At 55.4% G+C, this 27664-nt stretch overlaps 1 protein-coding gene across 1 annotated transcript; it reads left to right on the top strand.

The window, feature by feature from the left end:
• Window positions 1–330: 330 nt before the first annotated feature.
• On the top strand, window positions 331–23808 carry LOC144741730 (interleukin-1 receptor accessory protein-like 1; the record flags this gene model as incomplete). Its single annotated transcript, XM_078624233.1, is given in 7 exon segments — window positions 331–477; window positions 733–752; window positions 2394–2470; window positions 2472–2538; window positions 9897–10064; window positions 22579–23139; window positions 23384–23808. Coding segments are annotated over 7 exon segments (1465 nt in total), but the record flags the coding sequence as incomplete, so codon positions are not given.
• Between the last annotated feature and the right edge of the window lie 3856 nt (window positions 23809–27664).

Genomic DNA, 27664 nt, shown 5'->3' with positions numbered 1-27664 from the left:
TTGATGATGATGTGGTGATGATGATGTTATGATGACGATGATGACGATGATGTTGATGATGTGGTGATGATGATGTTGATGATGATGTGGTGATGATGACGATGATGATGATGTTGTGACGATGATGATGTGATGACGTCACGGCAGGGTGCTGTACGATGATGTTGTGATGATGACGACGATGACGACGACGATGACGATGGTGATGTTGACGATGATGATGTTGATGACGACGACGATGACGACGATGTGATGACGTCACGGCAGGGTGCTGCACGATGATGATGTTGTGATGATGACGACGATGGCGATGTGATGACGTCACGGCAGGGTGCTGCACGAGCACCTGGGCGAGAAGAGGGTGTCGCTGTCTCTGCGCTTCGACGAGGTGCGCGAGGACGACCTCGTCAACTTCACCTGCGTGGTGGAGAACAACGTGGGGGCGCAGGGCGGGCACCCTGCAGCTGCAGCTCGAAGGTGGGTCCCTGTAGGATCCTGTGGGTTCCTGTGGGTTCCTGTAGGTTCCTGTGGGTGTCTGTGGGTGTCTGTGGGTCCCTGTAGGTTCCTGTAGGGTCCTGTGGGTTCCTGTGGGTTCCTGTAGGTTCCTGTGGGTTCCTGTAGGTTCCTGTGGGTTTCTGTGGGTCCCTGTAGGTTCCTGTGGGTTTCTGTGGGTTCCTGTGGGTTCATGTAGGGTTCCTGTGGGTGTCTGTGGGGTCCTGTGGGTTCCTGTAGGTTCCTGTGGGTACCTGTGGGTACCTGTTGGGACTTGTGGGAGTGTATTGGTACCTGTGGGTGGGGCGTGGTGGCCAGCCTGGTTCCGGGCCAGCCTGGTAGGGTTAGGGGTTAGGGGTTAGTGGTTAGTGGTTAGGGATTAGTGGTTAGTGGTTAGGGGTTAGTGGTTAGTGGTTAGTTGTAGGGTTCGTTTTAGGAGAGCCAGCCTACATGCTGCAGCTCAGCCTGTGAGTAAGCGTGATCACTCACCCACCCACCCACTCACTCACTCACCCACCCACTCACCCACTCACTCACCCACCCACTCACCCACTCACTTACCCACCCACCTACTCACTCACCCACTCACCCACCCACCCACTCACTCACCCACCCGTCAACTCACCCACTCACCCACCCAGCTCACTCACCCACCTACTCACTCACCCACTCACCCACCCACCCACTCACTCACCCACCCGTCAACTCACCCACTCACTCACCCACCCACTCACCCCACTCACTTACCCACCCACCTACTCACCCACCCACTCACTCACCCACCTACTCACTCACCCACTCACCCACCCACCCACTCACTCACCCACCCGTCAACTCACCCACTCACTCACCCACCCACTCACCCACTCACTTACCCACCCACCTACTCACTCACCCACTCACCCACCCACCCACTCACTCACCCACCCGTCAACTCACCCACTCACTCACCCACCCACTCACCCACTCACCCACTCACTTACCCACCCACCCACCCACCCACCCACTCACTCACTCACCCACCCACTCACTTACCCACCCACCTACTCACTCACCCACTCACTCACCCACTCACCCACCCACCCACTCACTCACCCACCCGTCAACCTCACCCCACTCACTCACCCACCCACTCACCCACTCACTTACCCACCCACCTACTCACTCACCCACCCACCCACTCACTCACTCACCCACCCGTCAACTCACCCACTCACCAACCCACCCACCAACCCACCCACTCACCGACTCACCAACCCACCCGCCCACCTACTCACCAACCCACCCACGCACTCACCACTCACCCACCTACCCACCCACTAACCCACCCACGCACCCACTCACCCACCCACCCACTCACCCACCCACCCACTCACCCATTCACCAACCCACCCACCCACCCTCTCACCCACCCACCCACCCACCCTCTCACCCTCCCATCCACCCACTCACTCACCCACTCACTCACCCACTCACCCACCCACCCACTCACTCACCCACCCACCCACTCACCCACCCACTCACCCACCCACCCACCCACCCACCCACTCACCAAGCCACCCACCCACTCACTCACTCACCCACCCACCCACCCTCTCACCAACCCACCCCACCCACTAACCCACCCACCCACCCACCCACTCACTCACCCACCCACCCACCCACTCACCAACCCACCCACCCTCTCACCCACTCACCCACTCACTCACCCACTCACCCGCCAAATTACCCACTCACCAACCCACCCACCCTCTCACCCACCCACCCACTCACTCACTCACCCGCCAAATTACCCACTCACCAACCCACCCACCCTCTCACCCACCCACCCACTAACCCACCCACCAACCCACCAACCCACCCACCCACCCACGCGCTGCGTGTGTGCGTGTGTGTGACAGAGCCGGCTTACGTGCTGCAGCTCATCCTGGGTCTGAGCATGATCCTGCTGCTGCTGTGCACCTCGCTCTGCCTCTACCCGCTGCTACAAGATTGACGTGGTGCTCTGGTACAGGACTCACTTTGGCTTCGACGAAGCTAGAGGCGGTGAGTTGCACGCGGTCGCAAGCTCTGATAGTGATCCTCCTGTAGTGTTGTAAAGGACTGACTTCTAAAACGTACTCTTTGGTTCTTTCGGTAAAGTCACGTAGAAGGGAAGTAATAAAATAATTAAAATAAAACATGTTTTATTTTTTATTATTTTCTTCTTCTTGGTTCTTTCGGTAAAGTCACGTAGAAGGGAAGTAATAAAATAATAATAATAAAACATAATGTTTTATTATGTTTTAAAAAAGAAAATAATAAAAATAAAACATAATGTTTTATTATGTTTTTTAAAAAGAAAATAATACAAATAAAACATAATGTTTTATTTGTATTATTTTATTACTTCCCTTCTACGTGACTTTACCGAAAGAACCAAAGAGTCATTCCTGCAGTCACGAAAGCTCCAAATTTAACTTCTAAACTTCTCTATGCTACACACTGTGTATTGTCTTAATTTATTTGATCCCCGTATAGCCTCAACAGACTGTAGGGGCAAGTGCTGTTAGCGAGTAGCACCTATGAAGGCCGCAACGGTACACGCGGGGGTGGGTGGCCAGCACCACCACGCCCGACCGCCTTTGTCTCCCCAGTGGCGATGTTTACCACACACCGCACCAGGTACTCGTTTAAGGCTGAGTCGACCTAGGGGAGGCCCGGGACCAGTTCAGATAATCGTCACTGGTGTTGGCCGTGAGCGGGAATCCAACTCGGGTCGCCGAGTTAGTTGCGCAAAGCGTAGCGCTAACAGCTGGGGGAGAGACAAAGGCGGCCGGGCGTGGTGCTGGACACACAGTCCCTATCACACAAAGGGGGTATACGGTCCCCTCACCTTTTACCCTCAGAAGGTACAAGCCTCCGGACCTTGCAGGCTCTCTAATCTCCCTGCTCTCCCAGCGTCCTCTGGCTGGACCTAAGGGATCTCTCCCCGACCTCTGGTTACTCTCAGCCCGAGCCCTGACAAGGGCTGGAGGGCTTGGTCCAGGCTCCTAGATGTATTTGGCCGACTTGGGTCTTCGTGTAGCAGAACTCCTCCAGAGCTCTCAGCGCTCTGGCTTTTATACCGGTTCGTGGCCGGGTTGTCCAATCCCCGGCGGCCACCTTGTGGGACCCTCCGATTGGTCCTTCCCAATCTGGCGTTTGGATCCTACCTCACCCCATTTGACCCTGACCGTTTGATTGAGCGGGAAAACCTTAGTAGTAGGTTTTTACCCTTTTAAACTGGTACAAAACTGACACCTTTATACAAGGCATCGTGTTTGCAATAACCACAACACAAGCAGTCAAAATGCAAACAAAAAGAAGCAACTCTGATGATAATGATATGCACTGTCCTTGAAGTTGATTGGTCCACACCCGAGACGGCTTTCTTTAGAGCCTAGTCCCCATTGGTGTTGGACCAGATGACGCCAGAAGGCGTACAACTCAAAGACAGCGCACTATCAGAGTATTGAGAGCTCGGGGTAAGCATTTACACTATGAGACCTCTTTTACCAGTGGCAAAATACAGTAGTAGGTTTTTACCCTTTCAACTGGTACAAAAACTGACACCTTTATACAAAGGCATCATGTTTGCAATAACCACAACACAAGCAGTCAAAATGCAAACATGACGCCTACTTGTGTTGTGGTTGTTGCAAACATGATGGCTTGTATAAAGGTGTCAGTTTTTGTACCAGTTTAAAAGGATAAAAACCTACTACCATATTTTGCCACTGGTAAAAGATGCCTCATAGCGGGAAAACCTTGTTTACGATCCGTTCGCGAACCGTGAGTAGTTATCACCACTACACTCCTGCTGTTGTGGAGTGAATCATGCAGCCAGCTATGGCTGCAGGGTTTTGGTGGTGCATGTTGTTAGTTTATTGTGAAAATTCGGTCACAGTTCCTATGATCACTGTTTCATTGCTTTTATGGCTTTATTTAGGTGATTTTCGAAAAGTTTTTTGGTTTGGCCATGTTTGTTTGTTGGAGTACAGAGTCAGACTGATGGCCTTAATCTAAGTTGTCTTGTGGTTGTTGTTTGACTTGCATCCCACTGGGATTTTTGCACACAGTGTTGGTGTTACGGTGCTTTTTCTGCAATGTCTTGCTGTCTTTTCTTGGATTTTCTGTTTGCACTTAGTCACATATTCACTTTAAGATGTTTGTTGTTTTTGTTTTTTGTTTGTTGCGGTTGCACCCGATCTAAGAGCCGAATGGCTCACAGGGCTCTACCTAATACATGAACTTTGAACTTGAACGCACACGCGAGACCGTCAGACGCCTCGGTGACTAGGAGATGTTGACTACCTCGCCTGGTACACTGGAGGTCGTGGGTTCGATCCCGACCCTGACGATGCCTGCTGCTGCTGTATATTTGGAGTCTGTGTCTCTCTCATCATCATCATCACCACGGTGGCTAGGAGATGTTGACTACCTCGCCCGGTACGCAGGAGGTCGTGGGTTCGATACCGACCCTGACGATGCCTGCTGCTGTATATTGGAAGTATGCGTCTCTTTCCCATCATCATCATCATCACGGTGGCTAGGAGATGTTGACTACCTCGCCTGGTGTACAGGAGGTCGTGGCTTCGATACTGACCCTGACGATGCCTGCTGCTGATATTTGGAGTTTGCGTGTCTCTCTCTCATCATCATCACGGTGGCTCGGAGATGTTGACTACCTCGCCTGGTGTACAGGAAGTCGTGGGTTCGATACCGACCCTGACAATGCCTGCTGCTGTATATTTGGAGTTTGCGTGTCTCTCTCTCTCATCATCATCACGGTGGCTCAGAGATGTTGACTACCTCGCCTGGTATACAGGATGTCGTGGGTTCGATACCGACCCTGACGATGCCTGCTGCTGTATATTGTAGGTATGCGTCTCTCTCCCATCATCATCATCACGGTGGCTAGGAGATGTTAACTACCTCGCCTGGTGTGCAGGAGGTCGTGGGTTCAATCCCGACCCTGACGATGCCTGCTGCTGTATATATGGAGTTTGCGTCTCTCTTTTTATCATCATCATCACGGTGGCACCGAGAAGTTGACTACCTCGCCTGGTATACAGGAGGTCGTGGGTTCGATCCCGACCCTGACGATGCCTGCTGCTGTATATATGGAGTTTGCGTCCCTCTTTTTCTCATCATCACCCTCCTCATTCTCTCTCCTCCTCCACCTTTCTCCCCCACCTTCTCTTTCTAGTCCTATATAAATACACATTCTGAATGTGAATCCATATAGTGGAGATTAACTTGGCTATAGACTGAATAATTAAATATTAACTGGACCCTTTAAGCCGGCAATTAATCATTCTGCCGGATAGATTTTAGCATGCCCTAAGTATCGCTAGAGTGGTTTGGAAAGCAATCTGCAATTAAAGATGTTTTTTTTATAATTCCCTATAAATTGAGCGTCTCGTTTAGGGGAGATTGTAGTTGTGGTGGTGGTGGTTGCAGTGGTGGTTTTTGTGGTGGTAGTGGTTGTGGTGGTAGCTGTAGTGGTTGTGGTGGTGGTAGTAGAGGTAGTTGTGGTTGTAGTGGTAGTAGTAATAGTGGTGGCAGCGGTAGTTGTAGTGGTGGTGGTAGAAGTGGTGGTGAAAGTTGTGGTAGTAGTGGTAATAGTGGTGGTGGTGGATGTAGTATTGGTAGTGGTGGTTGTGGTAGTGGTTGTGGTGGTATTGGTGGGAGTGGTTGTGGTAGTAGTAGTAGTGGTGGTTGTAGAAAGTGGTGGTTGTGGTACTTAGTGGTAAGTGTGATAGTGGTGGTGGTGCCAGACGGTAACGCTGTGGTGAAATGCCAGCAATGTCATGGGGGGAGGGCCAATTTGCTTGTAGTCACCACAGCGGCCAATAGGCCTCTGAATGGGTGTGATGGGCTGGTAACCCCTCCACCTTCAATACAGTTGTAAAAACAGGGGAGTCAGCCTGCAGTGCGAGTGGACTGGTGGCCACGGGAGGTAATGACAGGGGAGTCAGCCTGCAGTGCGAGTGGACTAGTGGCCACGGGAGGTAATGACAGGGGAGTCAGCCTGCAGTACGAGTGGACTAGTGGTCATGGGAGGTAATGACAGGGGAGTCAGCCTGCAGTGCGAGTGGACTAGTGGCCACGGGAGGTAATGACAGGGGAGTCAGCCTGCAGTACGAGTGGACTAGTGGTCATGGGAGGTATTGACAGGGGAGTCAGCCTGCAGTGTGAGTGGACTAGTGGCCACGGGAGGTAATGACAGGGGAGTCAGCCTGCATTGTGAGTGGACTGGTGGCCACGGGAGGTAATGACAGGGGAGTCAGCCTGCAGTGCGAGTGGACTAGTGGCCACGGGAGGTAATGACAGGGGAGTCAGCCTGCAGTACGAGTGGACTAGTGGTCATGGGAGGTAATGACAGGGGAGTCAGCCTGCAGTGCGAGTGGACTAGTGGCCACGGGAGGTAATGACAGGGGAGTCAGCCTGCAGTACGAGTGGACTAGTGGTCATGGGAGGTATTGACAGGGGAGTCAGCCTGCAGTGTGAGTGGACTAGTGGCCACGGGAGGTAATGACAGGGGAGTCAGCCTGCATTGTGAGTGGACTGGTGGCCACGGGAGGTAATGACAGGGGAGTCAGCCTGCAGTGTGAGTGGACTAGTGGCCACGGGAGGTAATGACAGGGGAGTCAGCCTGCAGTGTGAGTGGACTAGTGGCCACGGGAGGTAATGACAGGGGAGTCAGCCTGCAGTGTGAGTGGACTGGTGGCCACGGGAGGTAATGACAGGGGAGTCAGCCTGCAGTGTGAGTGGACTGGTGGTCACGGGAGGTAATGACAGGGGAGTCAGCCTGCAGTGCGAGTGGACTGGTGGCCACGGGAGGTAATGACAGGGGAGTCAGCCTGCAGTGCGAGTGGACTAGTGGTCATGGGAGGTAATGACAGGGGAGTCAGCCTGCAGTGTGAGTGGACTAGTGGTCACGGGAGGTAATGACAGGGGAGTCAGCCTGCAGTGTGAGTGGACTAGTGGCCACGGGAGGTAATGACAGGGGAGTCAGCCTGCAGTGTGAGTGGACTGGTGGCCACGGGAGGTAATGACAGGGGAGTCAGCCTGCAGTGCGAGTGGACTAGTGGCCACGGGAGGTAATGACAGGGGAGTCAGCCTGTAGTGCGAGTGGACTGGTGGCCACGGGAGGTAATGACAGGGGAGTCAGCCTGCAGTGCGAGTGGACTAGTGGCCACGGGAGGTAATGACAGGGGAGTCAGCCTGCAGTGGATCTTTGTGGTATTCAGGAGGTCCGGTGGACCGGCTCTGGCTCCTGCCACCATGAGGGGTGGACAGTCCTCTACTCGGGAACATGGCGGTGAGGTGTGGGAAGCTGTAAAACTCCTGATCAATCATATGCTCAGCCAGTGCTGGGTGCCTCTTGCACCCTGGGCCAATGATTTATCAATAACAAACAAAAAATCGATTATTCATTTAAAAATGTTCTGGTTCGTCGGCCATCGCGCTCCGCGTGAAGGGGTTAGCGGATCACGGCGTGACTCCACCCTTGGTAGTTCACTCCCCCCGCGTGTCGCACCTCACCCCCTCACCCCCCTCACACCCTCACCCCCCTCACCCCTCACCCCTCACCCCCTCACCCCTCCCCCCTCACCCCTCACCCCTCACCCCCTCACCCCCTCACCCCCTCACACCCTCACCCCTCACCCCTCACCCCCTCACCCCTCACCCCTCACCCCCTCGCCCCTCACCCCCTCACCCCTCACCCCCTCACCCTTCACCCCCTTGCCCCATCGCCCCCTCACCCCCTCGCTCCTCACCCCTCACCCCTCACACCTTCACCCCTCACCCCTCACTCCCTCGCCCCCTCACCCCTCACCCCTTCACCCCTCACTCCCTCGCCCCCTCACCCCTCACCCCCTCACCCCTCACCCTTCACCCCTTCACCCCTCATCCCTCACCCCCTCTCCCCTCCACGCACTGAAGATTGACTGCTCAGCGGTCGCTTTCCCCTTGGCTTACGACTCGTGTGCAGCGTGTGGGTGGGTTGGTGGGTGGGAGTGGGTGGGTGTGTGTGGGTGAGTGTGGGTGGGGGTGTGGGTGGGTGGGTGTGGGTGGGGGTGGGTGGGTGTGGGTGGGTGGGTGTGGGTCGTTTGATGGGTGTAGGTTGGTGGGTGTGGGTGTAGGTTGGTGGGTGTGGGTGGGCGTGTGTGGGTGTGTGTGGGTGGGTGTTGGTGGGTGTAGATAGTGCGGTGAAAACATCGCCACTGGAGGAGAGACAAAGGCGGCCGGGCGTGGTGCTGGCCACCCACCCCCTCGTGTAGCCACAGCGCCGGGAGCCTTCATAGGTGCTGCTCGCTAGCAGCACTTGCCCCTACAGCCTGTTAGAGGCTACACGGGGCTTCTTTGTAAGTGTGTAGGTGCTGCTGCTACTCGCTACTGACAGCACTTGCCCCTGCAGTCACAGAGCCTGGCGCTGGTTGTGTCTCTCTGTGTGTCTCTGTCCGTGTGTGTCTGTGTGTGTCTCTCTGTGTGTGCCTCTGTGTGTCTGTGTCTCTGTAAGTCTCTGTCTATTTCTCTATATCTCTCTGTCCGTGTGTGTCTGTGTGTGTCTCTCTGTCTATGTCTCTGTCTCTCTCTGTGTCTCTGTGTCTGTCTCTGTGTCTCTGTGTGTGTCTGTGTGTCTCTGTCCGTGTGTGTCTGTATATTTCTCTGTTTCTGTGCGTCTGCATCTTTGACTGTCTCTGTGTGTGTCTCTGCCTCTGTCTGTGTATGTCTGTTTATGTGTCTTTGTCTGTGTCTGCGATTGTGTGTCTGTGTCTCTGTCTGTGTCTCTGTGTCTTTGTCTGTGTCTCTGTGTCTTTGTTTGTGTCTTTGTCCGCGTCTGTGTGTCTATGTTGTCTGTCTTTGTGTATCGCTCTGTTTCTGTGTCTATGTGTGTCTGTCTGTCTGCCTCTGTCTCACTGTCTCTGTCTGCGTCTGTCTGCGTGTGTGGGTCTTTGTGCCTGTGTTCTGTCTGTCTCACTGTCAGTGTTTGTCTGTCTCACTGTCTGTGTTTGTCTGTCTCTCTGTCTCACTGTCTGTGTCTGTGTCTGTCTGTGTGTCTGTCTGTGTGTCTGTCTGTCTCTCTGTGTGGCTGTGTGTCTGTGTGTCTTGATGTCTGTCTCACTGTCTGTGTGTCTGTCTGTGTGTCTGTATGTCTGTGTGTCTGTCTCACTGTCTGTGTGTCTGTCTGTGTGTCTGTCTGTGTGTCTGTCTGTCTGTGTGTCTGTCTCACTGTCTGTGTGTCTCACTGTGTCTGTCTGTGTGTCTGTGTGTCTGTGTGTGTCTGTGTGTCTCTTTGTCTCACTGTCTGTGTCTGTGTGTGTCTGTGTGTCTGTGTGTCTCACTGTGTGTGTCTGTGTGTGTCTGTGTAGACAACAAGGAGTACGACGCCTTTGTGTCCTACACGCGCTCCGAGCCGGCATCGTGGAGCGGAGACGGTTGCCATGACGACCTCGTCCTGGAGCTGCTACCCGACGTGCTGGAGCGTCACTATGGTTACCGCCTCTTCATTCCTGACCGGGACCTCATCCCAGCCAATAGTAACGCTCACCGCTCACTCACTCACTCACCCACTCACTCACTCACTCACTCACCCACTCACTCACTCACTCACCACTCACTCACCCACTCACTCACTCACTCACTCACCCACTCACTCACCCACTCACTCACTCACGCACCCACTCACTCACTCACCCACTCACTCACTCACTTACCCACTCACTCACTCACTCACCCACTCACTCACTCACTCACCCACTCACTAACTCACTCACTCACCACTCACTCACTCACTCACTCACTCACTCACTCACTCACTCACTCACCCACTCACTCACTCACTCACCCACTCACTCACTCACCACTCACTCACTCACTCACCCACTCACCCACTCACTCACCCACTCACCCACTCACTCACTCACTCACCCACTCACTCACTCACTCACTCACCCACTCACTCACTCACTCACTCACTCACTCACCCACTCACCCACTCACTCACTAACCCACTCACTCACTCACCCACTCACCCACTCACTCACTCACTCACCCACTCACTCAGTCACCACTCACTCACTCACTTACCAACTCACCCACTCACTCACCCACTCACGCACCTACTCACTCACTCACTCACCACTCACTCACTCACTTACCACTCACCCACTCACTCACCCACTCACTTACCCACTCACTCACTCACTTACCACTCACCCACTCACTCACCCACTCACTCACTCACTCACCCACTCACTCACTCACTCACCCACTCACTCGCTCACCACTCACCCACTCACTCACCCACTCACTCACTCACCCACTCACTCACTCACTTACCCACTCACTCACTCAATCACTCACTCACTCACCCACTCGCTCATTCACTCACTCACTTACTTACTCACCCACCCACTCACTCATCACCCACCCACTCACCCACTCACTCACCCACTCGCTCACCCACTAACTCACCAACCACTCACTACTCTCTCACTCGCACACCACTCTCTCGCTCACTGGATCACCACTCGATCACCACAACAACAACAACTCCTGGGTTCTAACCCAGACCATCGTGAACCCCACAAAGAGAGAGAGAGAAGCACCCAGACCCAGGGCTCGAACCCAGCCTCTCAGTGTCTCCGACACGGCCATCGTGAACCCACAAAGAGAGACAGAGACACCCAGACCCAGGGCTCGAACCCAGCCTCTCAGTGTCTCCGACACGGCCATCGTGAACCCACAAAGAGAGACAGAGACACCCAGACCCAGGGCTCGAACCCAGCCTCTCAGTGTCTCCGACACGGCCATTGTGAACCCACAAAGAGAGACAGAGACACCCAGACCCAGGGCTCGAACCCAGCCTCTCAGTGTCTCCGACACGGTCATCGTGAACCCACAAAGAGAGAGAGAGACACCCAAACCCAGGGCTCGAACCCAGCCTCTCAGTGTCTCCGACACGGCCATCGTGAACCCACAAAGAGAGACAGAGACACCCAGACCCAGGGCTCGAACCCAGCCTCTCAGTGTCTCCGACACGGCCATTGTGAACCCACAAAGAGAGACAGAGCCACCCAGACCCAGGGCTCGAACCCAGCCTCTCAGTGTCTCCGACACGGTCATCGTGAACCCACAAAGAGAGAGAGAGACACCCAAACCCAGGGCTCGAACCCAGCATCTCAGTGTCTCCGACACGGCCATCGTGAACCCACAAAGAGAGAGAGAGACACCCAAACCCAGGGCTCGAACCCAGCCTCTCAGTGTCTCCGACACGGTCATCGTGAACCCACAAAGAGAGAGAGAGACACCCAAACCCAGGGCTCGAACCCAGCCTCTCAGTGTCTCCGACACGGTCATCGTGAACCCACAAAGAGAGAGAGAGACACCCAAACCCAGGGCTCGAACCCAGCCTCTCAGTGTCTCCGACACGGCCATCGTGAACCCACAAAGAGAAAGAGAGAGAGGGGTGGAGACACTGGGTGGGGGGGGGGGTGCTATAATTTTAATAATTCAGGAAGCTGTGCCGATCAAAAAGTGAAAACCATTTTTTTTAACACAACAAAACAAAAATCCCTTCTCATGTATTTTTGAACGCGCGGTGGCCCAGTGGGTCACGCGAGCCAGGGAGAGCCACGGGGACCCCATCCATTGCTCACGCGAGCCAGGGATCATGAGTCTGTGGCTCTCTCTCCCTTGCGTGGCTCACACGAGACATGGATGAGTCTGTGGCTCTCTCTCCTGTGGCTCACGCGAGCCAGGGATGAGTCTGTGTCTCTCTCCTGTGGCTCATGCGAGCCAGGAATGGGTCTGTGGCTCTCTCTCCCTTGCGTGGCTCACGCGAGCCAGGGATGAGTCTGTGGCTCTCTCTCCTGTGGCTCACGCGAGCCAGGGATGAGTCTGTGGCTCTCTCTCCTGTGGCTCATGCGAGCCAGGAATGGGTCTGTGGCTCTCTCTCCCTTGCGTGGCTCACGCGAGCCAGGGATGAGTCTGTGGCTCTCTCTCCTGTGGCTCACGCGAGCCAGGGATGAGTCTGTGGCTCTCTCTCCTGTGGCTCACGCGAGCCAGGAATGGCTCCGTGGCTCTCTCTCTCTCCTGTGGCTCACACGAGCCAGGGATGAGTCTGTGGCTCTCCCTTTCTTGTGGCTCACGCGAGCCAGGAATGGCACTGTGACTCTCTCTCTCTTCCGTGGCTCAGGCGAGTGATGAATGGCTCAGTGGCTCTCTCTACTGTAGCTCACGCGAGCCAGGAATGGGTCTGTGGCTCTCTCTCTTCCGTGGCTCATGCGAGTGATGAATGGCTCAGTGGCTCTCTCTCTCGCCCCCCCCCCTCTCTCTCTCCGTCATTGTTAAGTAATTTGTCTTGTGTGCCGGGTGTTTTAATGTATTCGCCAAATTGAACCGAACTTTTGAGGGCACACTCGAGATGATAAACACACACACACGCACACGCACGCACACACGCGCACACACACGCACACACACACGCACACACACACACGCACACGCGCACACACACACACACACACGCACACACACACACACGCACACACACACACACGCACGTGCATGCACACACACAAACACACGCACACACGCACGCACGCACACACGCACGCACACACACACGCACGCACACATACACCCCCACACACGCACACACACGCACGCGCATGCACACACACAAACACGCACACACAAAGACAAAGATCCCCCGTGTAGCCTTAACAGACTGTAGGGGCAACTGCTGTTAGCGAGCACCTATGAAGGCCGGCACGGCACACGAGGGGGTGGGTGGCCAACACCACTCCCGGCCGCCTTTGTCTCCCCAGTGGCGGTGTTTACACATCGCACCAGGTACTCATTTGAGGCTGAGTCGACCTAGGGGTGGCCCGGAACCGGTTCAGATAATCGTCACTGATGTTGGCCGTGAGCGGGAATCGAACCCGGGTCGCCAGGTTCATAGCGCAGCGTAGCGCTAATCGCTGTACCACCGCTCCCAGGTGCACCTTGAGGCTGCCACGTGAAGTGTCGAACGCCCGCTGGCAGGAGGTCACGGGGCAGACCCAGCAGGTGCCACGGGTCGACTGAATGAGATGACCGAGATGAGCGGCTGATGCACCACCTGTGCCCCCTAATGTGCCAACTTGCACGCGCCTCCAACTCCTACTCTGAGTGAGCAGCAACTACAAGATCATCGGCATACATAACGTGGTTGAGCAATAGGGAGCCATCCGTTGAGTGCAACCGGGCATCGATCATCCTCGCATTGTATCTGTACCAGATGGAAATTCCTCCGGTACAGCCATCGAAGGATTCTCGAACTACGTGGTCGAAATAATGTGGGAGCCAGAGGACATGCCTGTCGCACCCCAAAGTGTACAGGGAATGGCTCCGACTCCCGGTCACGCAGTTTTACCCGGGCCCTCTCACCATCATGAAGGTCCTTAATGATCATGAGCAGTGGGTCAGGGACTCCGAAAGCACGAAGAACAACTCAGAGCCCAGGCCTACTGATGGTATCATAGGCCTTTACCAGGTCAATAAAGCAGAGATGTAGGTCTTGTTGGAATTCCCTACACATCTGCTGTAGCAGACAGACAGAAAATATGGCATCTGTGCAGGACCGCCCTTTCCTGAACCCACCTTGGGGCTCCGCAAGCCTCTCCTCAGCGTGCCTGGCAAGGCGATGTTGAATAATCCTTGCCAGGACCTTTCCCAGCACACTGAGGAGTGAGATGCCCCTGTAGTTGTTACAGTCTGTGCGGTCCCCCTTCTTAAAGAGGGGGACCACCAGGGCATCCTTTCAATCCTGTGGAACCCGTCCAGTGGTCCAGACTGTTGTTATGATGTCATATAGGGCAGTCTGTGCACAAACGCCACCCTCCCTCAGCATTTCGCTTGGGAGATCATCTCTGCCCGGTGCCTTTCCTGGTCTCAGGCTCTGGATCACCTTCAGTACATCAACAGATGGCACCTCAGCCAGCCACTCACAGAGGGTGACTTCTTCGTCCAATATTTGAGGCACCGCAGCCTCAACAGGGGCATCCCCACTTTGTCCCACATTGTTTTCCAGGGTGAGGGATTTCCTCTCACCCAGGACCTCACAGAATTGCTCGGTAAATCTGCAAACCTGTTCCTGGGGGTCGGAGATTGGATCACCGTTCTTTCCCCGAATGATGGTAATAGGTGTGGCGCTGCAGGTTTCTTTTTTGATGGTTTTAAAGAGCGATTTGTGATCGCGGGCCACTGAGGCAGACTCCATCTCCTCAGCAACCCGCGACCACCACCCATCCTTGCAGCGCCTCACGGCTCTCCGAACCTCCGAGCGAAGGCTGCGGTAAGCCTCCTCATTCTCTGATGTGGGATGCTGTAGCCTATGAGAGTGGGCCTGTCGCTTTTTCTCAGCCAGCCTGAACACCTCCCCTGTCAGCCAGGGTCTCTGAGGAGGTCTGGACTATGTACCCAAAGCAGCCATTGCAGCTTCATGAGCCACAGTCCTAAACCTCGCCCATTTACCCTCGACATCGGGAGGAGTGGGGGACGATGCCAGCCGCAAGCGATGATGAAATTCTCGCTTGCAACTTCCATCAGCTGAGACCAGGCCACTGTGGGTTTGAATTGGGTCCTGGGTGTACACCCACCACCGAAGTGAAAAAATAGCAGGCGCATCTTACAGATGACAATACACACGCACGCACACACACACACACGTACGCACACGTACCCACACACATACACACGCACACACACGCACACACGCATGGATACATGTACACACACATGCACACACACACGCAAACGTACACATACACACAAATACACACACACACACACGTACACACACACACACACGTACACACACACACACGTACACACACACACACACGTACACACACACACACACGTACACACACACACGTACACGCACACACACACGCACACACGCACAAGCGCGCACACACACGCACACACACACACATGCACAAGTGCGCACACACACGCATGCACACACACACACACGCAAACACACACGCAAACACACACACGCACGCACACACGCGCACACACACGCACGCAAACACACACACACGCGCACACACACGCACGCATACATGCACACACACACGCACACATGCACAAGCGCGCACACACACACGCACACACGCACAAGCGCGCACACGCACACACACACACACACGCACAAGTGCGCACACACGCATGCACACACACACGCACACACACACGCACACACGCAAACACACACGCAAACACACACACGCACGCACACACGTGCACACACACGCACGCAAACACACACACACGCGCACACACACGCACGCACACATGCACACACACACACACGCACAAATCAACAATTTTTGGGTTTAGATCGCGTTATTTATAAATGTGTCGTAACCCTCCACCACCCGACACGGCCAATCAGTAAAAAAAAAAGTGTCACGTTGACAAAAGACAAATAGTTCACTGCTTTAGCCCACCGGCGTGTTGAAGCGTGAAACCACAACATTTACAATTTGAGTAGTACGACGTTTCGCTGGTAATTGCATCCAGCATCATCGGGCAATTCGCCAGAATGGTGAGGCTCTGCTGTGTCTCCCGTTCTTATATAGAGCAGCAACAGGGTGACGTCATCATTAACTCATTAACTCATCAGGTGCAAAGATTTGAGGGGGGGGGGGTTATTGTAATTATATACTTGATTAGTAATAAGGCTATTGTTACGATGCGAGTTGTAGATTAGTAATCATTTGGAATGTGTTCTATTGTGATTATGCTACATTAATAATCAGTTAGTGCTTGTTTCCCTTATAAGGAATTGTAATGCATCTTATTTAATAATACGCTTCCAGGCCGCACTAAGCCTGTAGCTGTCTGAGCGATTAAAGTTATTTCTGTTTCTCTCAATCTCAATGGATTCTCTAATTAGTCTTTGCCAGTAGCAACTAGTTTTACACAACACTTCAACGTTGTCAAAATCAATTGAGTGTCCCTGTTGACAAGCATGTTCTGCCACTGCCGACAGTTGTGTTTGCGATAGTTTAATATTTCTCTGGTGTTCTTTTAGTCTTACACTAACGTTACGCCCTGTCTGTCCAATATAGCATCTGCCACATACACAATTAATCCGATATACACCTTCTGTTGATAATTTAGGTAATTCGTCTTTAGTGCACGTTACTAATTGTTGAATTTTGTGTACTGTACCAAATCTTACTGTAATGTTTTGCTTTTGCAAAACACGGGCTAATTTGTCAGTTACTCCTGAGATAAATGGTATTTTTATTGTTTTAATAATCTGATCGCTTTCAGCAGTGTTGCTTTGCGATCGTGATTTGGCATTTAGTGCTCTGTTAATTTGAGCATTATTGTAGCCATTCTGTCTTAGTGCTTCTTTAACATGTTTAATCTCTCTCACTAGACTTTCATCATCTGACACTGTTTTAGCGTATTATTAAATAAGATGCATTACAATTCCTTATAAGGGAAACAAGCACTAACTGATTATTAATGTAGCATAATCACAATAGAACACATTCCAAATGATTACTAATCTACAACTCGCATCGTAACAATAGCCTTATTACTAATCAAGTATATAATTACAATAACCCCCCCCCCTCAAATCTTTGCACCTGATGAGTTAATGAGTTAATGATGACGTCACCCTGTTGCTGCTCTATATAAGAACGGGAGACACAGCAGAGCCTCACCATTCTGGCGAATTGCCCGATGATGCTGGATGCAATTACCAGCGAAACGTCGTACTACTCAAATTGTAAATGTTGTGGTTTCACGCTTCAACACGCCGGTGGGCTAAAGCAGTGAACTATTTGTCTTTTGTCAACGTGACACCTTTTTTTACTGATTGGCCGTGTCGGGTGGTGGAGGGTTACGACACATTTATAAATAACGCGATCTAAACCCAAAAATTGTTGATTATGAACAATATTGGTCGCGAAAGCCTACGTGTTAAACTGACACACACGCACGCACACATGCACACACACACGCACACATGCACAAGCGCGCACACACACGCACTCATGCAGACGCACACACAAGGCACTTTATTTTGCGCATATTAGGCGGAGCATTCAATGTGTGAATGTGTGTGGGTGTGCGAGTGCATGTACGTGTGTACGCGTGTTTGTGTGTGCGCGTGGGTGCGCGCTTGTGCATGTGTGCGTGTGTGTGTGTTTGCGTGGGTGTGTGTGTGTGTGCGTGAGTGTGTGCGTGAGTGCATGCGTGTGTGTGCGTGTGTGTGCGTGCGTGTGTGTGCGTGAGTGTGCGTGTGTGTGCGCGTGTGTGCGTGAGTGCGTGAGTGTGTGCGTGAGTGCGTGCGTGTGTGTTTGCGCGTGTGTGTGTGCGTGTGTGAGTGTGTGCGTGTGTGTGTCTGCGTGAGTCTGTGCGTGTGTGAGTGTGTGCGTGTGTGTGTTTGCGCGCGTGTGTGTGCGTGAGTGTGTGTGTCTGCGTGAGTGTGTGTGTGCACGTGTGTGTGCGTGTGCGTGAATGCGTGTGTGTGCGTGAGTGTGTGTGTGAGTGTGTGCGTGTGCGTGTGTGAGTGTGTGCGTGCGTGTGTGTGCATGTGTGTGTGTGCGTGTGTTTGCGTGAGTGTGTGCGTGCGTGTGAGTGTGTGCGTGTGTGTGTGCATGAGTGTGTGTGTGTGCGCGTGTGTGTGCGTGTGTGAGTGTGTGCGTGCGTGTGTGTGAGTGTGTTTGCGTGAGTGTGTGTGTGCGTGTGTGAGTGTGTGCGTGCGTGTGCGTGAGTGTGTGCGTGAGTGTGTGCGTGTGCGTGTGTGAGTGTGTGCGTGCGTGTGTGTGCATGTGTGTGCGTGCGTGTGTGTGTGTGCGTGTGTGTGTTTGCGTGCGTGTGAGTGTGTGCGTGTGTGTGTGCATGAGTGTGTGCGTGAGTGTGTGTGTGTGCGTGTGTGTGTGCATGAGTGTGTGCGTGAGTGTGTGTGTGTGCGCGTGTGTGTTTGCGTGCGTGTGTGAGTGAGAGGCGCTACGAGTCTGTGACATATCCCATTAGCATTCGGCACGTGTCCCTGCATACATCCAGGGCACACGTATAGCCACACAGTTAGAGACACACAGAGACACACAGAGACACGCAGAGACACACAGAGACACACACAGAGACATACAGACACAGAGACACACAGAGACACACAGAGACAAACACAGACACAGAGACACGCAGAGACACACAGAGACACGCAGAGACATGCAGAGACACCCATAAACACGCAGAGGGACACAGAGACACGCAGAGACACACAGAGACACACAGACAGAGACACACAGAGACACGTAGAGACCCACAGAGACACACAGAGACATGCAGAGACACACAGCTAGAGACACACAGCTAGAGACACGCGGAGACACGCTGAGACACGCAGAGACACACAGAGACACGCAGAGACACGCAGAGACACACAGCTAGAGACACGCGGAGACACGCTGAGACACGCAGAGACACACAGAGACACGCAGCTAGAGACACGCAGAGACACACAGAGACACGCAGAGACACACAGCTAGAGACACGCAGAGACACGCAGAGACACGCAGAGACACATAGACAGAGACACACAGGGACACAAAGACACACAGAGGCACGCAGAGACACACAGAGACACGCAGAGGTGACACACTGAGACAGGCAGAGACACACAGAGACACACAGAGACACACAGAGACACACAGAGACACACAGACACGCAGAGATACGCAGAGACCCGCAGACACACACAGAGACAGAGACACGCAGAGACACACAGAGACACACACAGAGACACACAGACACACAGCTAGAGACACACAGAGACACACACACAGAGACACACAGAGACACGCGGAGACATACAGACAGAGATACACAGCCAGAGACCCGCAGCCAGAGACTGGTGGAGGGTGGAGAGGCCTGGTGTCCACCAGGCCTGGTGGACAGGCCTAGTGGACAGGCCTGGTGGACAGGCCTAGTGGACAGGCCTAGTGGAGAGGCCTAGTGGACAGGCCTAGCGGACAGTCTTGGTGGACAGGCCTAGTGGAGAGGCCTAGTGGACAGGCTTAGTGGACAGGCCTAGTGGAGAGGCCTAGCGGACAGGCCTAGTGGACAGGCCTAGTGGACAGGCCTAGTGGACAGGCTTAGTGGACAGGCCTAGTGGAGAGGCCTAGTGGACAGGCTTAGTGGACAGGCCTAGTGGAGAGGCCTAGCGGACAGTCTTGGTGGACAGGCCTAGTGGACAGGCCTAGTGGAGAGGCCTAGTGGACAGGCCTAGCGGACAGTCTTGGTGGACAGGCCTAGTGGAGAGGCCTAGTGGACAGGCTTAGTGGACAGGCCTAGTGGAGAGGCCTAGCGGACAGGCCTAGTGGACAGGCCTAGTGGACAGGCCTAGTGGACAGGCTTAGTGGACAGGCCTAGTGGAGAGGCCTAGTGGACAGGCTTAGTGGACAGGCCTAGTGGAGAGGCCTAGCGGACAGTCTTGGTGGACAGGCCTAGTGGACAGGCTTAGTGGACAGGCCTAGTGGAGAGGCCTAGTGGACAGGCCTAGTGGACAGGCCTAGTGGAGAGGCCTAGTGGACAGGCCTAGTGGACAGGCCTAGTGGACAGGCCTAGTGGACAGGCCTAGTGGACAGGCCTAGTGGACAGGCCTAGTGGACAGGCTTAGTGGACAGGCCTAGTGGAGAGGCCTAGTGGACAGGCCTAGTGGAGAGGCCTAGTGGACAGGCCTAGTGGACAGGCCTAGTGGACAGGCCTAGTGGAGAGGCCTAGTGGACAGGCTTAGTGGAGAGGCTTAGTGGACAGGCCTAGTGGACAGGCCTAGCGGACAGTCTTGGTGGACAGGCTTAGTGGACAGGCTTAGTGGACGGGCATAGTGGAGAGGCCTAGTGGACAGGCCTAGTGGAGAGGCCTAGTGGACAGGCTTAGTGGACAGGCTTAGTGGAGAGGCCTAGTGGACAGGCCTAGTGGACAGTCTTAGTGGACAGGCCTAGTGGAGAGGCCTAGTGGACAGGCTTAGTGGACAGGCCTAGTGGACAGGCCTAGTGGAGAGGCCTAGTGGACAGGCTTAGTGGAGAGGCTTAGTGGACAGGCCTAGTGGACAGGCCTAGCGGACAGTCTTGGTGGACAGGCTTAGTGGACAGGCTTAGTGGACGGGCCTAGTGGAGAGGCCTAGTGGACAGGCTTAGTGGACAGGCTTAGTGGAGAGGCCTAGTGGACAGGCCTAGTGGACAGTCTTAGTGGACAGGCCTAGTGGAGAGGCCTAGTGGACAGGCTTAGTGGACAGTCTTAGTGGAGAGGCCTAGTGGACAGTCTTGGTGGACAGGCCTAGTGGACAGGCCTAGTGGACAGTCTTAGTTGACAGGCCTAGTGGACAGTCTTAGTGGACAGGTCTAGTGGAGAGGCCTAGTGGACAGGCCTAGTGGACAGTCTTAGTGGACAGGCCTAGTGGACAGTCTTAGTGGACAGGCCTAGTGGAGAGGCCTAGTGGACAGGCCTAGTGGACAGTCTTAGTGGACAGGCCTAGTGGACAGTCTTAGTGGAGAGGCCTAGTGGAGAGGCCTAGTGGACAGGCCTAGTGGAGAGGCTTAATGGACAGGCCTAGTGGACAGGCCTAGTGGACAGGCTTAGTGGACAGGCCTAGTGGACAGGCCTAGTGGACAGGCTTAGTGGACAGGCTTAGTGGAGAGGCCTAGTGGACAGGCCTAGTGGACAGTCTTAGTGGACAGGCCTAGTGGAGAGGCCTAGTGGACAGGCTTAGTGGACAGTCTTAGTGGAGAGGCCTAGTGGACAGTCTTGGTGGACAGGCCTAGTGGACAGGCCTAGTGGACAGTCTTAGTGGACAGGCCTAGTGGACAGTCTTAGTGGACAGGTCTAGTGGAGAGGCCTAGTGGACAGGCCTAGTGGACAGTCTTAGTGGACAGGCCTAGTGGACAGTCTTAGTGGACAGGCCTAGTGGAGAGGCCTAGTGGACAGGCCTAGTGGACAGTCTTAGTGGACAGGCCTAGTGGAGAGGCCTAGTGGACAGGCCTAGTGGACAGTCTTAGTGGACAGGCCTAGTGGACAGGCTTAGTGGAGAGGCTGAGTGGACAGGCCTAGTGGAGAGGCTTAGTGGACAGGCCTAGTGGAGAGGCCTAGTGGACAAGCCTAGTGGACAGGCTTAGTGGACAGTCTTAGTGGACAGGCCTAGTGGAGAGGCCTAGTGGACAGGCCTAGTGGACAGTCTTAGTGGACAGGCCTAGTGGACAGGCTTAGTGGAGAGGCTGAGTGGACAGGCCTAGTGGAGAGGCTTAGTGGACAGGCCTAGTGGAGAGGCCTAGTGGACAAGCCTAGTGGACAGGCTTAGTGGACAGGCTTAGTGGAAAGGCCTAGTGGACAGGCTTAGTGGACAGGCCTAGTGGACAGGCTTAGTGGAGAGGCTTAGTGGAGAGGCTTAGTGGAGAGGCTTAGTGGACAGGCTTAGTGGAGAGGCCTAGTGGACAGGCTTAGTGGACAGGCCTAGTGGACAGGCCTAGTGGACAGGCCTAGTGGACAGGCTTAGTGGAGAGGCCTAGTGGACAGGCTTAGTGGACAGGCCTATTGGAGAGGCTTAGTGGACAGGCTTAGTGGAGAGGCTTAGTGGAGAGGCTTAGTGGAGAGGCCTAGTGGAGAGGCCTAGTGGACAGGCTTAGTGGACAGGCTTAGTGGAGAGGCCTAGTGGAGAGGCCTAGTGGAGAGGCCTAGTGGAGAGGCCTAGTGGAGAGGCTTAGTGGACAGGCTTAGTGGACAGGCTTAGTGGAGAGGCTTAGTGGAGAGGCTTAGTGGAGAGGCTTAGTGGAGAGGCTTAGTGGACAGGCTTAGTGGAGAGGCCTAGTGGACAGGCCTAGTGGACAGGCCTAGTGGACAGGCTTAGTGGACAGGCCTCTCCACCAGGCCTGCCCACCGCTATCTGAACCTCAACTCCATCTTAATCTTCTCATTTTCCTCTCCCAAATCAACCCCCCCCCCACCCCACCCTACACCCCACACCCCACACCCCCGAAGCCTACATCGAGGACATCTCCCGGGCCCTCGAGCTGAGCCGCCGACTGCTGCTGGTGCTCACGCCGGCGTTCGTCGTCCGCCGAAGCTGGTCCCTCTTCACGCTGGAGCCGGCGCTCCGGGGCGCCCTGGAGGACGGCTCCACGCGCGTCGTCCTCGTCGAGTGCGGAGACCTCCGCTCGCTCGTCAACTACCACGAGCTCCAGTCGCTGCGCGCCGCCGCCCGTCACCTGTCCGTCGTGCGCTGGAAGCAGCCCCCTCGTGCCGCCGCTCCCGGCGGGGGGCATCCGGGGGGGGCGCCCGGCGGGGAGCCGTCGCGAGAGAACGCCGGCTTCTGGAAGCGCCTCCGCTACGAGATGCCCGCCAGGAAGCGGGAGTTTGCCGGCGTCGACCCGGCCCTGGACGAGGGGGAGGGCGGAGGCGGCGGCGGGGGTCTGGGGCTCGGGGTCGTGGGAGGTGCGGCGGGGGTGGGGGTGGCGGGGGCGGCGGGCGGAGGAGGATCGCCTCTCCGAGGGTTCCAGGCGGCGGTGATGCTGGCGGCGGCTGCGGCGGCCACGGCTACCGGCACGCCGGGGCCGCTCTCTCACCACCACCACCAGCAGCACCACCGCCACCGCCAGCAGCAGCAGCAGCAGCAGCGCCATCATCAACAACAACAACAGCAGCAGCAGCAGCATCCGGTAGCCGCGTACCCGTCGGCCACGCTCCCCGCCAACGTGCACGACCACCGCGCCGGAGCTTTGGGCGGTCCAGGAGGCGTCGGCGGCCTGGGCAGCGGCGGGAGCATCTACAACCCGTGCTACCGCAGGCACGGAGGCGGCGGCGGCGGCGTCGTCAGCGGCGGGAGCTGCGAGTTCGTGGGGCGGCCGTATCGGCCGTTCGACGGCGGGTGGCGGCGAGGATGACGATCCGCCCGCCGCCGCCGCCGCCACCGCGGCCGCCGAACTGACGGCGTTTGGCGGCCACCACACGTACTGCAACGTGCCGGTGTCGCTCGCCAACGGACACCGCGCCAAGGGGGGCGGCAGCTTGCGGTACGACGGCCGGTCGGCGGCCGCCGCCGCCGCCGCCGCGATGGGTGGAGGAATCGGCGGCGTGGGGGACGATGATGGCGGAGGAGGAGGAGTGGGAGGGGCGGGGGCAGGCTCGACGCTAGGCCACGCGGCGGGGGGCAGCAGCGTCCTGCTGCCCCTGATCCCGCGCGAGACGAGCATGTCGAGCGTGATCTGGTGACGCGCCAACTGCTCCCGCCCGCCCGCCCGCCTCCTGCCCTTTCATCTCTCTCTCTCTCACCCGCCCACCGCCACCACCACCCAGCCACCGCCTCCGTCTTGTCGCGGTAGCCACGGCGACAGGAGGACGACGACGACGACGACGATGATGAGGAGGAGGATGAGGACGAGGATTTGTAAGAGGCGGAGAGGTGACCTCGCTTGCCGTGCGAGCGCTCCCCCCCCCCCCCCCCCCCCCCCCCCCCCGTAGGTTGTTTGTTGTTTTTGGTCGTTCTGTTTCGTTTGAGATGGAACTGAGCGGGCGGGAGAGCGGACCGTGGGAGAGCGATCGTTGGGCCGGCGTCGGTCGTCCGTGTGGATGGGGGAATTCTTTTTTTCCCCCGACTGGAACACTTCCCTCACGCTGGGCGCGTTGCGTGCGTTTCGAACCGGAGCGGGGCCGGCACGGTACCCGGTTGCTTTTCCACTGGCACATGTGAGTTGGAACGGGGCCAGCACTGTACCGGGTTTTGCCATTGGTACATCTAAGATGGAGCGGGGCCGGCACGGTACAGGGTTGTTTTTCCACTGGCACATCTGAGTTGGAACGGGTCCAGCACGTTACCGGGTTGTTTTGTCATTGGTACATCTGAGATGGAGCGGGACCGGCACGGTACTGGGTTGCTTTTCCACTGGCCCATGTGAGTTGGAACGGGGCCAGCACGGTACCCGGTTGTTTTCCCACTGGCACATTCGAGCTGAGCTGGAGCGGGGCCAGCAAGGTACTGGGTTTCCACTGGTACATTTGATTTGGAGTGGGGCCAGCACGGTACAGGGTGGTTTTCCCACTGGCACATCTGATTTGGAGTGGGGCCAGCACGGTACAGGGTTGTTTTTCCACTGGCACATCTGATTTTGAGTGGGGCCAGCACGGTACAGGGTGGTTTTTCCACTGGCACATCTGATTTGGAGTGGGGCCAGCACGGTACAGGGTTGTTTTCCCACTGGCACATCTGATTTGGAGTGAGGCCAGCACGATACCCAGTTGTTTTTCCACTGGCACATCCGAGCTTTAGCTGGAGCAGGGCCAGCACGGTACCGTGTTGTTTTCCCACTGGAGCCGAGCGGGTACCAAGGCCGTTGATGCACTCCTTGCTGGCCTCGCGAGGTTAGTGGAAACTCGCTCGGTGGCCCAGCAGGGCCAGGCGAGGGGGAGCACGTGATGCTGTCGGCCAATCCCGTGTGATCTCACCCGCCCGCGCGCGCACACACGCATGTTATCCGCTCGTGCCACCGCCACATGCGTGTGTGCGTGCGATGTTCAGTAGGGGTACGCGGCGATGAAGCGAGGTCACGCGCGCATCCTCCGCTTTCTCCTCTCGTGAGCGGCCGGGGAGAACGATTTTTTTTCTTTTTTGGAACCCCGGGGGGCGAGAGAGACCGAGAGAACGAGAGAAGTCACGGGAGCGAGGTGAATCGGAATAATGCAAAGTTGCTTTGGCGCAATCGACGTTTTTAAAAAAGCGTTTGACGCGGAGTGTGAACGTACAAGCCTTGTTTTAGGAATATTCCGTTCCGCTTATAACTCCGTTCACCGCTAGGCACGGCATTCGGGCGTGCCACGGTTTACGCGCGCCGGGCTGAATCCCCTACGCCGGTGGAGTTTCGTTTGCGAATATATTTCTTATCCACACAGTCACGCTCGCGCTCACTCGCTCGCTCGCTCACTCACTCGGTCATTCAGTCGCTCAATCGCTCGCTCACTCGGTGATTCACTCGGTGATTCACTCGGTCATTCACTCGCTCGCTCGCTCACTCACTCGGTCATTTACTCGCTCGCTCGCTCACTCGCTCACTCGGTCTTTAATCGGTCATTCACTCCCTCGGTCGCTCACTCGGTCATTCACTCGGTCACACACTCACTCGCTCGCGCATTCACTTACTCACTCGCTCGCTCACTCGGTCATTCACTCGGTCATTCACTCGGTCATTCACTCAGTCACTCACTCGGTCACTCACTCACTCGCTCACTCACTCGCTCACTCACTCGGTCATTCACTCACTCGCTCGCTCACTCGGTCACTCACTCGCTCGCTCACTCACTCACTCACTCACTCGCTCACTCAGTCATTCACTCGGTCACACGCTCACTCGCTCGCTCGCTCACTCATTTACTCACTAACTTACTCACTCGCTCACTCACTCGGTCATTCACTCGGTCATTCACTCGCTTATTCACTTAGTCACTCAATCACTCACTCGTTCACTCAGTCATTCACTCGGTCCTTCACTCGCTTACTCACTCAGTCACTCACTCACTCGGTCATTCACTCAGTCATTCACTCGCTTACTCACTCACTCGGTTACTCACTCGCTCGCTCGCTCGCTCGCTCACTCGCTCACTCACTCGGTCATTCACTCGCTTACTCACTCACTCGGTCACTCACTCACTCACTCGCTCGCTCACTCACTCGCTCACTCGGTCATTCACTCGCTCGCTTGCTTGTGTGCGCCCGTGCCCACTTACACAAGTGCTTACACGTGTAAGGACCTATGCGCCAAACCACGGGTAGAAGGGTGACGAGCCCACAGACTCTGCTGTACCGCCTCCTACCTGGCAGAGCCAAGGGGTAGGGCCACTCGTCTGCGCCTACCCACGGGTAGGAAGGGAGTTCCACACACCCATCCGTGTGTGACCCACCAACCCTCGCTTCTGCTGCTGCTGCCTCGACAGCGCTCGAGGCAGCCTGCACCGCCATCACCACCACCGTTACCATCAACATCACCACCATCATCACTGCCACCATCACCATAAACATTGCCACCACCACCACCACCATCAACACTGCCACCACCATCATCAACACTGCCACCAACACCGCCATCACCATCAACACTGCCACCATCATCATCAACACTGCCACCACCATCATCAACACTGCCACCACCACCACCACCATCATCAACACTGCCACCACCACCATCAACACTGCCACCACCACCATCACCATCAACACTGCCACCATCACCATCAACACTGCCACCACCACCATCACCATCAACACTGCCACCACCACCATCATCAACACTGCCACCACCACCACCATCATCAACACTGCCACCACCACCACCATCATCAACACTGCCACCATCATCATCAACACTGCCACCACCATCATCATCAACATTGCCACCACCACCACCATCATCAACACTGCTACCACCACCACCATCATCAACACTGCCACCACCATCATCAACACTGCCACCACCATAATCAACACTGCTACCACCATCATCAACACTGCCACCACCATCACCATCAACACTGCCACCATCATCAACACTGCAACCACCACCACCACCATCATCAACACTGCCACCACCACCATCATCAATACTACCACCATCATCATCAAAACTGCTACCACCATCACCATCAACACTGCCACCACCACCATCATCAACACTGCCACCACCACCATCATCAACACTGCCATCACCATCAACACTGCCACCACCATCACCATCAACACTGCCACCACCATCACCATCAACACTGCCACCACCACCATCATCAATACTACCACCATCATCATCAAAACTGCCACCACCATCACCATCAACACTGCCACCACTACCATCATCAACACTGCCACCACCATCACCATCAACACTGCCACCACCACCATCATCAACACTGCCACCACCACCATCATCAACACTGCCACCACCATCACCATCAACACTGCCACCACCACCATCATCAACACTGCCACCACCACCACCACCATCAACACTGCCACCACCATCACCATCAACACTGCCACCACCATCACCATCAACACTACCACCACCATCACCATCAACACTGCCAC

Source organism: Lampetra planeri, unplaced genomic scaffold (genome assembly GCF_965212315.1).
Source record: "Lampetra planeri unplaced genomic scaffold, kcLamPlan1.2.h2 scaffold_681, whole genome shotgun sequence".
NCBI lineage: Eukaryota > Metazoa > Chordata > Hyperoartia > Petromyzontiformes > Petromyzontidae > Lampetra > Lampetra planeri.
This window is presented reverse-complemented; position numbering and strand designations above follow the sequence as displayed.